We start from the raw sequence: 16,428 nt of genomic DNA, 5'->3' as shown, positions 1-16,428 counted from the left end.
TGCCAGAGTTTATTTACTGATTAGAGCTTTGTTCTGTAACAAAGCACTAAGAGTTTCTCTAGTCAAAGTTTACGTTTGCGCAACATTTGTCCAGGGAGTGGTTGGGTAAGGAACATTCCTACCAGTTGTTTCAGCTTTGTCTGAGTCGACCTGAATTGTGAGTTAAAGTGAGAAGTGAAGGGGCAGGATTTCTTTCAGTTTGCTAAACCGGATCTGACGGAATCCAAACATTTCGTCAGTACTATACCACAAACCTGCTGAACTGTGGTGCCTGGAGAGGGTATGCATTATAAAGCATGAAGAAGCAGTTGCACAATGGTTATACTTTCTTTGCAACTATAGGTGGCAGCATTAACTCGCTGAGTATTTCTGCAAGGTAAGGGTGACGAATGACATTTCATCCTGCTGGGTATGTGTGTATGTATGGTAGCCAAGAGCTGTCATAGTAGGGAGAGAGCAGTTTGACAGTATGACGAGCGCTGAGCCTTTGTCTCGCTCGGAGGTGTTTGGACAGCTCAGGAAGGAGCTCTATGGAGATGAACAGTCCAGTCATTCCAACACTCACATATTTATTGTTCTTGGAGCCTCCGTGAGTACAACCTTTAAACTTCTTACAACATGACATGAGTGAGGACCGTTTCTTCAACTCTACAATTTGAAATAACATTTTCCCTTTTAAACTTAAGGAGCAGTGGAAAGGCTCTGTCTGTTTCAGATGTTTAAAAAATGCTTTGGTAAAAATCTATAAACTTGTTTTGAGGATGAAGACATTTCACACATCTATATTTCAAATCGCATTTAACTCTAAAATGAAAAATCTCGTAGAGGAATGTTACAAGGAAAAGGTTCACTTGGGAATATTGTGAGTAGTGATCAAAGTAAACTAGCACAATTAATTTTGTCCTATGTTCTTGGTCTTTTTGTTACGACCAGTGATCATTTTAAATATTCCACAAGTCTCAGACCTTGCAGAGCTCGGTGTCCAAAGTCTCTTATTGCTACTTCCCCCATTACTCAACACATGTACTCACTCTCCACACCACTGACACCACTCGTTTTTTTCTTCTTTTTTTTAAAGTTGACTTGCTCTTTGGACTCAGTACAGGTTTAGATCGTATTTCATGTTCATTTGCATTATTTGCACAGGGAGATCTCGCAAAAAAGAAGATCTATCCGACTCTATGGTGAGTATAGAAATCCTGCTCATGAAGCGGTGCAGGACAGAGTGGTTTCATGTATTTATGTATGAGGAGTTCACCTTTAGCTGGTGTTCTGTATCTCTGCCCCTGACTTTGTTCCCTCTGTAGGTGGTTGTTCAGAGATGGCCTGCTGCCAGATAACACCTACTTTGTGGGGTTCTCCCGGTCTAACCTGACTGTGGAGAACATTAAGACAGCATGTCTGCCTCATATGAAGGTGTAGTACATCGAAGGCTTCTCAACCTCAACTTTCTATTATACTAACATTGGCTATTATTAAATGTTTTTTATGAAATCAATCTGTTAAATGAGAAAATTATTAAATGCCCGGGGTGTGTTTTCAGGAATCATTTTAAAACCGTTTCCTTCAGGTCACTGAAGAAGAGAGTGAGTGTCTCTCAGCCTTCTTCAAGAAGAACTCCTACCTGAGCGGCAGGTATGATGACAGCAGCTCCTTCAACCAACTCAGTGCTCATCTGTCGTCTCTGCCTGGAGGGGCCGATGCCAACCGACTCTTCTACCTGGCTCTGCCGCCCACCGTCTACCACCATGTCAGCACAAACATCAGGAGCCACTGCATGAGCTGCAAGTAAGTTTCATTTCTCACATAAAAACTATGGTCTGCGGCTGTTTGATCAAGTCATTCTGAGCCGCTGCGTTTGTAAAACAGAGGCTGGAACCGGGTAATTGTCGAGAAGCCGTTTGGGCGTGACCTCCAGAGCTCACAGGAGCTGTCAGCCCACCTGTCCTCCCTGTTCACAGAGGATCAGATCTACCGCATAGACCACTACCTGGGCAAGGAGATGGTCCAGAACCTCATGGTGCTCCGGTAACACACACACACACACACACATCTTCAAGCACAAAACATACAGATTAGGTTTAGGTAAAAGGTTCAGAGTGTAAGATTGTGAAAGGGATCTGTTGGCAGATATTAGTGCTGTTTTCACAAGTGGGTTTCATCTAAATTGTATGAATAGTTGTTTTCTTTACCCTAGAATGGGCCCTTTATATTTAAATACTTTATATCTATATCAGGAACTGGTTCTCTCTACGGAGGCCTATATGTTTCTAACAGTTGTCCAAACTGGACAAATTAACACCTTTAGAGATTGTATGACAACTGATGGCTACCACATTTTTTGAAGGGGAGGGTGAGGTGAGGGGTATTCAGCTGCAACATGCAACTTCACCACTAGATGTCACTAAAGTCTACACACTGAACCTTTAATTGGAGACTCTAATATGGCTGTGAATGTTTGTTTGTCTCTGTATGTTCTCCCTGTGATATGCTGGTGACCTGTCCAGGGTGTAATACTGGCTATAGAAGATGAATGGATGGATAATCCTAAATGTAATATATGAGATTTTAATATCTCACTTCAGGTTTGGAAATCGCATCTTTGGACCTATATGGAACAGGGACAATGTGGCCTGTGTGGTTCTCACCTTTAAGGAGCCTTTTGGCACACAGGGCCGTGGAGGATACTTTGATGACTTCGGTATCATCCGGTGAGAGGCAGCACGTTGAGATAAATGTAGCCTAATGTATCCAGTGGATACAATGTTACTCTGGAGCCTTCACTTGCTCTGATTCCAGCTCTTTCTTCTGACAGAGACGTCATGCAGAACCATCTCCTGCAGATGCTCTGTTTGGTTGCAATGGAGAAACCTGCTTCCACCAGCCCTGATGATGTGAGGGATGAGAAGGTAAAACCAATGACTAGATAACACGTTTGTTTGTCTTCGGTGAAGAACATCCACATCATCGCAAGCCTGTTGTTCTGTGTTTCTTGATATGGTGCAGGTGAAGGTATTGAAGAGTATAGCGCCGGTTACCATGTCCGATGTGGTGCTTGGCCAGTACGTCGGGGACCCTGAGGGGGAGGGCCACTCCAAACTGGGTTACCTTGACGACCCCACTGTACCAAAAGGCTCCTGCACACCAACTTTTGCCACTGCAGTGCTCTATGTTCAAAATGAAAGATGGGATGGTGAGACAAAAAAAATTGTATCTCTCCTTCTCTCACACTTTTCTGTTTGTGGTCTGTTGGATGACAGCTTCTCTGACCTTCTCCACCTCTCATGTCTCTCCGTGCACCATCCCCTCCCCCATCAGGAGTTCCTTTCATTCTGCGCTGTGGTAAAGCTCTGAACGAGCGGAAGGCAGAGGTGCGTCTGCAGTTCACTGACGTGCCAGGTGACATATTTAGCGACCGCTGTCAGAGGAATGAGCTAGTGGTGCGGGTGCAGCCAGACGAAGCCATTTACCTGAAGATGGTGACTAAGAGGCCGGGGGTCTACTTCAGCCCGGAGGAGACTGAACTGGACCTGACCTACAAGAGCAGATACAAGGTGCCTCAGGCTCCCTTAACTCGAAGTATCCATCATCATCGTACACTGCGTTAAGTTAACTTGTACTTCTTTGAAGGATTTTCTTGAATCAACACAAATGTGATGGTGTTGTCACTATATCACAATAGTGGTGAAATACTTGTCCATATAAAAACCTGCTTTAGCTTCAAATATAAAATGTTATATAAGAGGTCGATGCTGATTCTTGGAGATGATGCAGCTACTACTAATAATAGGTTGTAACCGCAGATGTAATTGTTTAATTATACATCAGTTACAAACTATCTATTGTGGGCACTAATACGTTTAAGCTGGTGTGAAAAGATAAACAGATAATGAATGAAAATATAAACAAAGCTGTGATAAGTTACTATAAAGTAATCCTACCTCAGTGAAGCTAACCGTGTTGAGACACTATAGATGATGATGAATCTGGAATGAACATGTTTGTAGTTTTCTTTAACAGCAGCCATCTTCCTTTAGGACGTGAAGCTTCCAGATGCTTATGAGAGACTGATACTGGATGTCTTCTGTGGGAATCAGATGCACTTTGTCCGCAGGTTGGTGGAAACATTTAGTTCAGCATCGCTTTAACGCTGTTTTATTTAATTTTAAATCTATTTGTAAACTGCTCCTCTTTCTGTCATAGCGATGAGTTGCGGGAGGCCTGGAGAATCTTCACCCCCCTCCTCCACCAGATAGAGGGAGAGAAGGAACAGCCCATACCTTACACATATGGAGGGTAACTACTCGTTTCATCTCTTTCTATCAATATCATTTTAATAATGTACATGTGCAATCCTTTTTAGACTTTCCATATTTTATATATATTTCATATGTTTTCTCTATTTCCATGGTTTTTCAGTGTCTGTAACACCGCAAATTTCCCAATAAAGGATGATCTTACTTTTCTTATCTTAAGATAATGCATTTCAATCGACGATGCACGTTATTCTTAAAAAATATATTCTTTTTCTCACTTTGTTTTATTTGTTGTGTCAAGTCGTGGTCCGAGCGAGGCAGACGATCTTGTGAAGAGAGCAGGATTCCGCTATGAGGGAACATACAAGTGGGTGCAGCCCCACACAACATGATGCTTCTGTCACACTCTCACACTCAGGAGCACGTTAACACCAGCGTAACAATGTTTACAGACAATAAAGTTTACTGCAATCTTTCCCCCACTGCACCATTGTGTGATTTTGTTTGCATGTTCAATACAAAACCCACTGCTTTTAAAACCAATCATGGATGTTGAAACAAACCTACATGCTGTAGTCTGATTTGTGTGTTCACCTGGAAATTTTCTGTTTCTGAATAAATCAGCTGTCACTCGCCTGTCTGCACTTTTTCTTTCACAGAACTGTCCACAGTTAATACCTCATCACATGAGATTTGACCAGCAGAAAAAATCTTAACCTAACTTGATATGATTCATTGCAGTCAGATATATTACTCTGTAGGTTATGGAAGGAGTGAAGGTTCAATATCTAAACACACTTGAATGCAAAGAGTAAAAGCCTTTATTGTCATCTCTAAAACACGTTACTGAGAGTGATACACATTAAAGCAGTGATTCTCAACTGGTGAGTGGGTTTGCCTGGACAAAAAAAAATGTTAGAAAAAAAATCCTGTGCTTTTATTTTGAAGGGGATTTTTAATGCAGCGGAATGCCGTCTAATCACACTCCTAAACAGTGTTTGTTAATGAGTGTGACTAGGATCCGTTTAGTTGGTTGTCATAGATTCAGTGAGAGTATTTTCAGCTGAAGCTACATGATTTGAGTCTTTTTGAAACTACTTTTCAGTAGTTGGACATTTTTATTTCATGTTTGTGCATGAAAGCACTGTTGAGTCTGTTAAAAAAGGCCTAAGTTACTGAATTGTTATGTAAGTTGTATAACCGTGTGTCCTTAAGATGCACATTTGGGGTTTTTAATTAAAATGCAGCTATTTGAGTGTAAACGGGAATATTTACCTCTCTAGCATTGCCACCTGCTGGTCGTTTTGGTTTATCATTAAACTTGTTTTATTGTGTTGGCATACTGTGATATTCTGTCCTATCTCAGGTTCAAACTGCACCATATTTTCCTTAAATAAATTTGAGAAGTTAAAATGTTCCTCAATTTCGGTCACGGCTTGCCATTGGTGGTGATGGTGGGACCCGAACCCAGACCAGTTGAGAACCACTGCATTAAAGTATCAGCACTGAGGAGTGTTTATACCAGAAGGATGTGTTGGTCTGGTTTGTAAACACAGCTGTCTCTCCTAATGGAAGGAGACACATTTTTAATCTCCTGCTTCAGGTAGGAGATCCAGGTAGGTGCTTTGTGCTAAATTCAAATAGTAATGTTTTTGGATAAAATGGATTTCTCAGTGTGTGAATGGGTTTTTATTATAACGTCAGTTTGCTTTTAACTTCCTGCAACAGACTGATGTTGTTTCTTATCACCCATGTCTGTCTCTACCAGGTGCATGGCCTAGCTGGACACACACACACACACACACACACACACACACACACACACACACACCAGCACTCGGAAAGCCATGGAGCAAAGTTGAAGGTTTTTTACTGCTCGTCTGGGACTACTGCATTTGTTCAATTTTTTTACATCTACACAATGCAATAATGATACTAGAATTGCACTCAGCAGAGAGCATATCCGCTAGGGCCCCCAATAGTCCCCTTATATTAGATCAAGCCGCACCACATTCCACACATTCATAAATATCAGCTCCATAAATATACCTTATTTTTCTAACCATGCAAGATCGATGAATAATTCTCTTAGAATTGTTTTTGTGTAATGTTGCCTACAATCAAACAAGCAAACTGAAAAGAAAATCGAAGGAAGCTTCTCTTAATACAAAGATGAACTGGACTGTTGAACTAATACTGATCCAAATAAAGCATAAATGGACAGAACAGTTTTTTTTTGTCTTTATTCTGTGGAAGCTCAGTTGATCCCAAATAAAATATGCAGGAGAAAAACTGCATGAACATACACTGTTTATATACTGTTGGGTTGAATGAGTTGATTTGTGCAGAGAAACACTTCACCACAAATGATTGTATGTATTATTTAAAAAGTAAATATCTTCCAACAAACACAGATATTCAAATAAATAATCTTGTTTCATGACAGCAATGAGAAAACCTATGAAAGTACCTGAAATATAAGGAACACTTTGGCCATGACGGAGTCTCTAAAGTCTGTAACTTCATAAATTAACCTTGCCTCACTGTTCCTCTCTCTCTCTCTCTTTTTCATAAGTGAGAGTATTTGTGCTGGATGCATCTCCCTTCACACTTGTCACCGCAGCTCTGTGCTGTCCTCGATGCCCCTGGCATACAGACGCACCAGCTGGCCATGAATCCTGAAGGGGGGGATGTGAACACAGTTTTAAAAAAAGGTACTGTGATTTATGATACAATGTGATAACAGCAGGAGGACAGCACAGTCAAGTGTGTGGCTCCGCTCTCTTACCTGCAGAGGATCTCAGTAAAAGGCAGAATCTCTCCGTCACAGTTCCACACGGACACAGTCGGAGATTTACTGCAGCACAGGCCACACAGGAAGGCGTTTGCCTTTTTCTGCCCGTTCGCCATTTCAACGCCCGCGCTGCTCTCTGCCAATCGCAGCTGAGAGCCGCACCTGCTGACAGTCTCGACGTATGATTGGTCCTCCTCATCTATCACAATGCTTTGCTCTGCGATCCCACCAAACGCTTCCTCCTCTCTGCCGGAAGAGGGGAGGGAGAAACGGAGGGCCTTCACGCGGTGGACCTCCACAAACGGCAGGTCAAACTATCGGAGAAGTGGGATGAGCGAATTGGGTCAAACTGTTTTCACACTTCCTAGTCCAAGGTTGAAATGTTACAGTACCTGGTCCTCGGTGCTTGTGTGTCGGTGGAGGAACTTGAGGAAGCTCAGCGGGTGAGTGTCCCACACCAGGATGAGGTCCCCGGTTCCGTCCGCCAGGTGAGCAGAAGGAGACAGGCCCTGAGGACTCCTGGGACACGAGCTGGACATACATGTGAGAGACACACATCTGAACCTGCCCTCCACACTCACCCAATCACCTGGAGCGACAAAGAGAAGAGGGAGGCAATCATACATTTAGAAATAAAAGATGTCACTGACGACTGTACTTCTGTCCTGCTTTGGAATTGCAGGATTTTCAGAATGAATCTGTCATTACATGGATTGTGATCTTCATCTAAGTCACAAGTATGGAAGAACTAACTAAGAACTTAAGCTAACAAGAGTCCTGCAACACAGGACTATGGAGGGAAATCTAAATATGTTGCATTCAAGAACAATACAATTATTTGTGCTCAAGCTATCTGACTGTATTTTAAGGCTAATTTATGCTGGTACTTCCAAATAGGTCAGTTACTCTTTCCTGTCACTGTACGTTACTCCTCCCCATTTCTCTAAACAGACTTTACTTGTTTGGCCTGTTGCTGACTCCACGATGGCAGTGACGTGATCGAATGCCTATTTCAGTCTCTCTGAGCTGTTAACGTTCTAAAAACACAAGAGTAGGTTCTGGGGACGAGGGTTCACGACTGCCTAATGTCACCAATTCAGTTCTGTATAAAGAATTAAAATATGTTAATCTAAGACGGAACATTTACACAGTTGTCGAAATGCGCAAGTTGACGAGGGGCTGACGTTGCTTTTTATTTGAAGGTGTCATTTGTGCTATATGGGCTAAAACATGTCAAACACAAACATTGGAATTGGGTTCTTTACCTTCTGATTCAGTACTGAACTGGCTGTAGTGGGCGCTGTACAGGGATCCTGAATCTGGGAAATGTCTTTCTGTGGTTCTGGAGCAGACACTGCACCTACACAAACACAACATACACACAGACACACACACACACAAACACACACACAAACGGTTAATCTCTTGTCTTGTCTTTATCTTGACCTTGAGACTGTAAGAGACGTGGGTATTGTACACTCTTACTGGAGACCGAGGCTCCCCTTACATCTAGATCAAGTTCCTCTCGCCATGGTTCCTACCCTCCTTAAGGTAAACCCAACACCTGAGCCCCCTGCCACAGTTTGTGACTGTTACAGTGTCTCAGGCTGTGAATTTGAACCATTTCACAAGAGCTTGAATAATAATGATAGTGATGGAATAGATTTGGTTTACGGTTAAACCGATCAAGCACTGGCATCCTTTTCTTGAACACTTCTCTTATTAGAGTCCCGTTTGCCTTCCTGGACCTCGTGGACAGACATAACGTGGAAGGTTTGTCTAATTTCTCATTGTTGGTCACAGTCACATAACACTGAAAACTATAGGTTATGAACAGTGATGCTCGAGCAATAGATAAATCCTCCGTGACAAAGGCAATCTACAGATGAAATTACATTCACACAGTAAATACTGGGCATTTGAAAGATAACATTATGACAAGGGGAACAGAAAACACCACCACACATCCAGACTTCATGGGATTAGTTGTGAGTGTTTTACCCTGAGAGGCAGCGTGTTTTGTCTCTGGGGCTGGAGAGCATAGGGTCTGCTGGCAGATACTGAACCACGCCTGTGTAGCTCCTGTTGCTCAGGTACACCATAGTACCTGCAGACGGCAAGGCAGGAGCAATTATGTTAACCGTGCAAACAACATTTCAAAAGAACATAGTCAGGGGGGTTGTGTTTGTACATTCACGTAGTGTCGGAAACATCTGAAATATTCGTTCCACACTGAGAGAATTTACATGAACGCCACGTCAAGTCTCAGCAACTCAGACAGTCAGAAAAGTGCTTGGTACACGACTTGCAGAGTTTCTCCACTTAGAAACCAATTCACATACTTTTGCAATCAGCTGCAAGTGGTATATTTTACCATGAACTGAAACCAGATATTTTAGCTAAAAATACATGCGTTTTTATATTTCTGTCACATCCTGTTCCGTTTTCATTGCTCTACATTATCATGCAAGTATTGGAGTGTGTCAAGGTATAGTTTGAATGCTCTAAACACATAATACAACATAGTTGGTTTACGGTTTCCATGTCTTTTTTCAAATTCTGACTTGATAGCACATGAGCACACTGACATCCGAAAAAAGACTTCACATTGAGGGAACTGGGAATCCTTTGGAGCACGTGAATGCTTAAAAATGAATGTGTCATATAAAGACCTTGCTTCTTTTTAATTGTCATGTATTTGACAGTTGAAGGATGGTATTAAGCATGCAGTCATTCCTGTTCTTGAAATGAATCATCAGTCACACACACCCGGTGTAGAGAGATGATCTGTACCTGAGTAGTCATATCTCAGAGGTCCCATCCAGCGGTGTTTTTCACTCTCAGCCAGCACGTCCCCATAGAAGCCATAACCCACCAGAGACACAGAGTAACGCACCAGAGCAGAGGCGTGGTAAACTGAGCACACGTCCAATGGCTGGGAGTCTCCTGCAAGGCATTGTGGGAAATGAGGATCTCAAAGTAAAAATATTATATATATATTGTTCAGGGAATTGACTTAAAAAATTTGCAAATAATGATTAAAATAATATTAACCTCCACCAAGGAGGTTATGTTTTCACCTCTGTCCGTTTGTTTGTTTGTTGGTTGGTTTGTATATTTGCAAAAAACAACTGGACAGATTTCCATGAAACTTGGTGGAAGGATGTGGTATCGGTCTGGGATGAACCCAATAAATTTAGGTGTGGGTCAAGATCAGAGAGCGGATCCATTAAGTTTTTTAATCACTCTCTTTAACATTGCTATATTGCATTTTTTATCATTGTCACAACTTCCCCAGGTTATAATTAATGAATATTGAGGGGGAAACGTCAGGCATATTTAGGGGACAGATATCTGTGAGTGTGTGATATTTGGTGCAGATTGAATTTAGGGGACTGTTGGTCCTTGCTGGAGGTATACGCTCTCTATCGAGTGCCATTCCAGTTTAACATAATAGAAATACTTATTCACCAATGATAACGTGCAACGCTGAGGTAACAGGGTCAATCACTCCCACAGTGGCGTAACACACGCAGTCCGTAGAACCTGCAATAGACATAATACGACAGGAGATCACATCTGCAGAACAGACACCGGTCAGCGTATTAATTCTTAATGAAAGTGTCGTTACCTGCAGGAATGATGCCGATGTGAAGAGGACAAGGCTGCAAGGTGACAGCGGGATCATTCTCACAAAGGCCTGACTCCTGTTGTGTCCGCCCAATCAATCCGTGAAGTATTTCACTGAACATGCCATCCCCACCCACACTCACCACCCTGTTATAAACAAACACAGAAGTTTCTGCTAGGTGAGCCCCTCCCAGCGAGGATGGCTGTGACAGCACTCCCGCACTGATGTGTTTACACAAGCGATCCCTTACCCGTCAAAGCCTGTCAGGTCTTTCTTCAGGAGGTGGTCTCTGGCCTGGTTCGCTCGCTCAGTCACTAAACAAGATATGGTTACATGCAAACTGCAAATCAATTTCATTCATCATTCTTTAATGGAAGTATGTCAGTGTAACCCTTCACCTCGAGATCAAGCAACTGCACCAAGTTTTTGCTTCAGTAACAAATGATACTTTTCTCTAAAGAAGGAAGTATTTCGATATTTTGTAGATGTTCACCTATTACATGAGAGCTGATCCCAGCCAGCTCAAACAAAGGGGCAACCACAGAATGGTAGATCTGTCTTCCTTTCTTCTTTCCTCCATACGGATTGATAAACACCAACAGTTTATGGGGCCGTGATGGACCTGAAAGATAAGTTTAAAAATACATGTTGGTGAGAGCAGCAAACTATAATAAGAGGATTTCATCACTGATAGGATGAAGATAGGATTATCAGATATTACAGTAATAGTATCAGTTTAGTTACTGGTCTAATCATCCGTCCTTACTGTGAGTTTTGACGGCTGTCCTCAGGTGTTCCGTCCACTGGTCTCTGAGGACGCGACTTGGGCAGCTGAACTGGGTCCGGCCCAGTCTCCATAGCAACCCGGAAGAGCCCCCACTGCTGCTGCGCTTCACGTAGAAAACTACCGGTTGGATGAGAGGAAGAGAGAAGTCGGTTGTAAAACCACAATATCAACTGTTAAAACGTGGGAGATTACAGACAGCTCCAGTATTTGACTGTATGTAAATTATTAACTGTCTCGTCTCTATTATGACCGGAAAAAGTTGTGCAGTGCTTCAGGCTGTGTTGTAAAATATTGACATAAGCATTGACTGTGGCCTTGGGCTTGTAATATCTCAGAGTCTCCCAGGAGAACCCACCTGTGAAGTCTTTGTCTTTGTCCTCAACCAACTTCTGGGGCAGGATCTCCACCCGGCCCTCCTCCACTCCGACCACCTCAGCCACAGGGACTGAAACTTTAATCACACAGAGACAACTTCAATGCATGCTTGTATCGCTGCAAAAAATTATGAGATTTTTAAAAACATGACTTGCATGAGTCTACCTGGAAATATTAGTAATAATGGCTGCATCTTAATTAGATAATTTCACTGTAAAGAAACACAAGTTATGGATATGGGGGCCAATCTAGCATTTTTTTCCCTGTCACTTTCTTTAACGTTGCGAGATAGAAAAAATAATATTGTGTTGATTTCTTGGAGAATAATTCATGGATCCTGATGAAACGTTTGGAGGAATGATGAGTATGAGTGTGTAGAATAAGGTGCAGATAGATATTTAAATCTAGATCTTGTGAATTGAAATTGGGTTTCATAAGGGTATTATTGGACTTATGCACTTTAGAGCCAGTGATATCCAACACACCCCCTGAATAAGAAACATATTGAGAGCAAACAAAAAAAATGTCTGTGCAGTGATATTAATATCATATTAATATCTCTTTCCTGTTATTGTGTGTGTTTGTCGGGAGAAAAACTAAACTGCTGATGCTCATATCCCACATTATAACACTGAGGGGGGGTGTGTTCTCTGCAGCCTTTGTTTTCAGTAAACTGTCTCAACAGGTTGTGTTTCATGTTCGTGCTGCTCAACTAGTTCTTCACGTTCCCTGCACACAGCTCAATTAATTAAAGCGCTGACTCCCAACTATAGAAACTACACACAACATGGGCAAACATACAAAGCATTGTGCAGCAGTAACGTGTTCAGTTTTATTTCAAACGCGCAAACAAGTTAATTCACGCGCAAAAAAACAAACAACGCAGACTACCCACGTGTCTTTGACTGCCTCTTACCCTGGCACCATCGTAATGTTTGACCAGATGTCACAGATCGACAGATTTTACGTAAGGACCTACTTGTTTTCTTATCACAGTTCTTCTGGTCCACCTCGGTCCAGTTGAAGTTCCAGCCCGTCAGCACCGCCCGGTGTCTCTTGTTCCCGACCCACAGGCTGGACTCCAGCCTCAGGTCTGTGTCCATCTGGAACCAGTGCGCTCTCAGGTGGGGCGTCTCTCTCTCTCTCCCGTGTGTCTCTTGATCACATCTTATCCCCACAACTTTCTACATCCCTCAGAGACAGCAGCGGCAGGTGGACTGTGTGATCTCACCGGTTCACCTCCGTCCTCCTCTGACACGGGACACTGTCTGTATATCTTCTTCTGGGTGGATTTTTTGAAGAGGTAAAATTGAACCTGATGTTGAAGACGCCGCCTGACACATGAGTTTTATTGTCAACACAGTGTGCAGTCCCTCCCTGCTGACACCTGCCTCGGTCACACGTCCCTCTCTGCTGATTGGATGTCTCAAGTTGAAGAACAGGCAACATATCATCAGCTACAACCCAGTCTCATCAGAAAATGTTCAATGGCAACGTTGGTCCACTTGGACCGACGTTACCATCTCACAATCTGGCCTCTCAGATTGTGAGATGGTAACATTTAGTCCTCCCATTGTTTTGCATTGGCGTGTTCTCACGTCACGTGACTCTCAAGCTCCCGTCTGCGGAGAGGAAAACATGGCGGAGATTCCTTGTTTTTTCAGATAAAAATATAATTTTGTAACTTAGTTTGGGCATAAAAATACATTCTGACACCATTTCTAGCGAGAAATGTGGTCTTTGCTTCCACAGTCTTCAGCCAGTTCGTGCTTATGATAAATATTTTAATAGTTATCACGCATGTTTTTATCGTTGCTATGATGGTTGCCATGGCACCACGGGCGCAGCTTGGTGTTTAAATCACAGTCCCTGCGTGGTGTCCTTCAGTGATCGTGAATGTTATTCATGTTATATAATAGTAATATTTGAGGATAGATTACATCTCTAATGAGAAGGATCATGCGAGTCTGTTTATACCGAGGCCGGCCCGAGTGCGCGACCGGCCCGAGCGGCGCGAGCGGCCCGAGCGGCGCGAGCGGACCGAGTGCGCGAGCGGACATGACGTGTGGCTGTCGTAAAAACCCTATTTGTAAACAACCAGCCCTTTAACTCGGGGCTGCGTCATAAACACGGCGCGCTTGGAAGACCACGATGTCATCTTCCTTCTGTCAGGTAAGTAGTTTATTGTTTTTAAAGATCGTTACGATCTAGGTTTACAGTCCGAGTGCGGAGAGAGTCCGTCAATCCACACTATGGACGCTGTTCATCAGCTAATACGCCATTGTTAGCCACATGCTTCAGCCCACGGTAGCCTGTGCTACCTGGGAGGTGAATACATGGTTGTTGAAAGCAGTTCAAGACGCTTAGCTCATCATTGAGGGACGCTACAATATAAATATAAACATGAATTTGATTTATGAATGCTTTAGATTAATAAGGAGTGTATTTGTCTACCATTACTCCACAATATCAGGTCAATTTGGTTTAATGTATAGTATGCACTATGACAATAATGTTTCCATGTTATGGAGTTGCGATTCATTTTATAAAACAATTGCTATGTTCTGTTTTTTAATCAAGGACGATCCAAGTGAAGCTACAGGAGTTTCATTAACGTCAACAACTTGGACCAAACAGTTTGTTTTGCTTGATGAAGAGCAGGAAGGGCAGCCTGGAGAGAAAGAGAAGCCGGGTTGAGCCCACTACCATCATCCACGTACCACGAGGAAGATGAGGGAGAGAAATGATCCTACCATTAAAGAGGTACTTTTAAGTTACATACCAGAAAAAACATTTTATATAATTTGCCAAATATACATTTTTATTAAATCCCCAAAGTACACTTGCTGAAATACAAGTTAATATCACACTGAAAGAATTTTGATCAATCATGCTTCCCTGCTGTGATTGTTTAACTAGGAAAACAACTTTTTCCACAGGAAGGCAAGTAAATTTAAGGAATACATGTGCAAAGTTTTCCTCTGTTATGTATAATGATGACCCCCATCAAACATAATGTTAGCAATATTTACACCTTTTAATTTATACTGTTTATTTCTGTCTACATGTGTGAATTTGCCTTCATTAGTTTCAGAAAAGAGCGATGATGTATCGGTCAGTGGGCGGCAGCACGAGACTCCGCAAACTAGTCTGTAAGCAAAGCAGACGAAGGCATCGAGGTTGCGGCCTGCCATCATTGTTATTTTGCTTAAGGGACTGAATATGTTTCATGTAGAAATATTAGCATTTCCCTTATATCTACCAAAACTGCTTGTTTCACAGACTGCAGTTTTGTTTTGATCCGATGTGGTGTGCAAATACAACCGTATCTGCAATGGGTTGTGGGGCATTAACATTTGTAACTCTAATTTTGTTTTGACAGACTGTGAAAAGAACGTTGAGAACATCACCACTCTACAGGAAGACACAGTCCAGTAATGGGTGTCAGAAGTTCAGTAGTGAACGACAGGTACTGTGGAAAAATATGTGTCATTGTTGTACAATGTCCTTTGACTCTGTTTAAACAAGGTTAACACAAAAAGGTTTGATTGTAAACTGATATCGGTATGAATTCATGTTATTCTCCTCGTCAAAAGAAACAAACAATCCAAATTACCTGCAGAAAGCCCTTGATGGACGCTTCAGCTGCATCGTCAGACTGGTGAGACAGCAAGATGCCAACTTTAATGCCAATTTATTTGTGTAACATTCTGTGACCAAATGTATAGATAACTTTTTGTAGATTGTAAAAATAGATAACCCATTTATTACAAAAAAACTACACTAGAATTATCGCACTGCGTTGTATGACTCCGCTAACCAGAGCAGTGTCCGTCTACATATTTCTACATATTTTCTCTCATATAAATGACACTGTATCTCTTGACAACTGAAACCATAAGATGAGGTCAGTGTGGCCTTGACCTTTTTACTTTAAGACAAATACAAAGTTAGACAATCCGAAAACATGCAGTTATGCCTCCGGCGACTCGCTATTGCAGAGGCATTAAAACCGTAGTGTAGTAGATTGGATTTTATTGGTGTTACATTGGACATCTTGTATGGGTACACCAAAAAATATATTTGGTTTCACATTCTAGATGGCAATAAGCAGAGTCATCAACTCAGGAAAAATATTTCTGTAGAAAAGAAAGCCTTGTATGTGTGTATGTATACATACACACAAACGCACAATTGAGACGTTTTTGTCTTTTATCATATATTCTCAGGCAGTACTGATGCATTTACTGAGAGGGGACGTGAGGGCCTACTCTGCGTGCTCAGAGTTCAAGCCCAGCAGGCTGCAGCGGGCCTGACATATTCTGGAACAGCAGCACAGTCTTTAGATGACTCCTCTGAAGATGAAAACATGGCGAAGTACTTCTCCACTGATGAAGAACTGTGAGGGCTGTGATTAGCTACACTCTCTTGCTACAAGGCTACTCTTGCTACTCCCTGGCAGCCTTAGGAAGGCATTAGCTTGCTGTTGGGTAGCTGTTAGCTTCAGCATTTTTAGTTTTTAGTGGCCTGTCTGACGTTTATGTTAAAAAAAAATCAGAGGGAACCATCTTCATAATTTAACACT

General features: G+C 42.2%; 2 protein-coding genes and 1 long non-coding RNA gene across 4 annotated transcripts; 2 read left to right on the top strand and 1 right to left on the bottom strand.

Annotated features, from left to right (window-relative positions):
- Positions 1 to 420: 420 nt before the first annotated feature.
- LOC128442212 (glucose-6-phosphate 1-dehydrogenase) lies at positions 421 to 4,889 on the top strand. Its single transcript, XM_053424545.1, has 12 exons — positions 421 to 589; positions 1,147 to 1,184; positions 1,308 to 1,416; positions 1,571 to 1,788; positions 1,870 to 2,028; positions 2,586 to 2,711; positions 2,816 to 2,909; positions 3,007 to 3,193; positions 3,319 to 3,554; positions 4,038 to 4,114; positions 4,204 to 4,296; positions 4,558 to 4,889. The coding sequence occupies exons 1-12, from the start codon at positions 470 to 472 to the stop codon at positions 4,646 to 4,648; spliced, it is 1,548 nt and encodes a 515-aa protein (XP_053280520.1). The 5' UTR covers positions 421 to 469; the 3' UTR covers positions 4,649 to 4,889.
- A 1,981-nt stretch (positions 4,890 to 6,870) lies between these two features.
- Positions 6,871 to 13,250, bottom strand: zgc:158263 (ceramide kinase family protein). Its single transcript, XM_053424153.1, has 13 exons — positions 12,823 to 13,250; positions 11,824 to 11,919; positions 11,448 to 11,585; positions 11,175 to 11,303; positions 10,932 to 10,995; positions 10,682 to 10,827; positions 10,522 to 10,596; positions 9,844 to 9,996; positions 9,052 to 9,157; positions 8,316 to 8,410; positions 7,443 to 7,639; positions 7,045 to 7,364; positions 6,871 to 6,934 (listed from the first exon to the last, which is right to left on the bottom strand). The coding sequence occupies exons 1-13, from the start codon at positions 12,944 to 12,946 to the stop codon at positions 6,871 to 6,873; spliced, it is 1,707 nt and encodes a 568-aa protein (XP_053280128.1). The 5' UTR covers positions 12,947 to 13,250.
- Positions 13,251 to 13,904: 654 nt separating this feature from the next.
- Positions 13,905 to 16,428, top strand: LOC128442605 (uncharacterized). Of its 2 annotated transcripts, XR_008338852.1 has the most exons (4): positions 13,905 to 14,015; positions 14,424 to 14,606; positions 15,226 to 15,504; positions 16,073 to 16,428. It is a non-coding gene; the product is annotated as an uncharacterized LOC128442605 (long non-coding RNA). The 2 variants fall into 2 exon arrangements; XR_008338851.1 differs by lacking the exon at positions 16,073 to 16,428 and having other exon boundaries at positions 15,226 to 16,062.

This window comes from Pleuronectes platessa, chromosome 6, assembly GCF_947347685.1.
Source record: "Pleuronectes platessa chromosome 6, fPlePla1.1, whole genome shotgun sequence".
Lineage (NCBI taxonomy): Eukaryota > Metazoa > Chordata > Actinopteri > Pleuronectiformes > Pleuronectidae > Pleuronectes > Pleuronectes platessa.
This window is presented reverse-complemented; position numbering and strand designations above follow the sequence as displayed.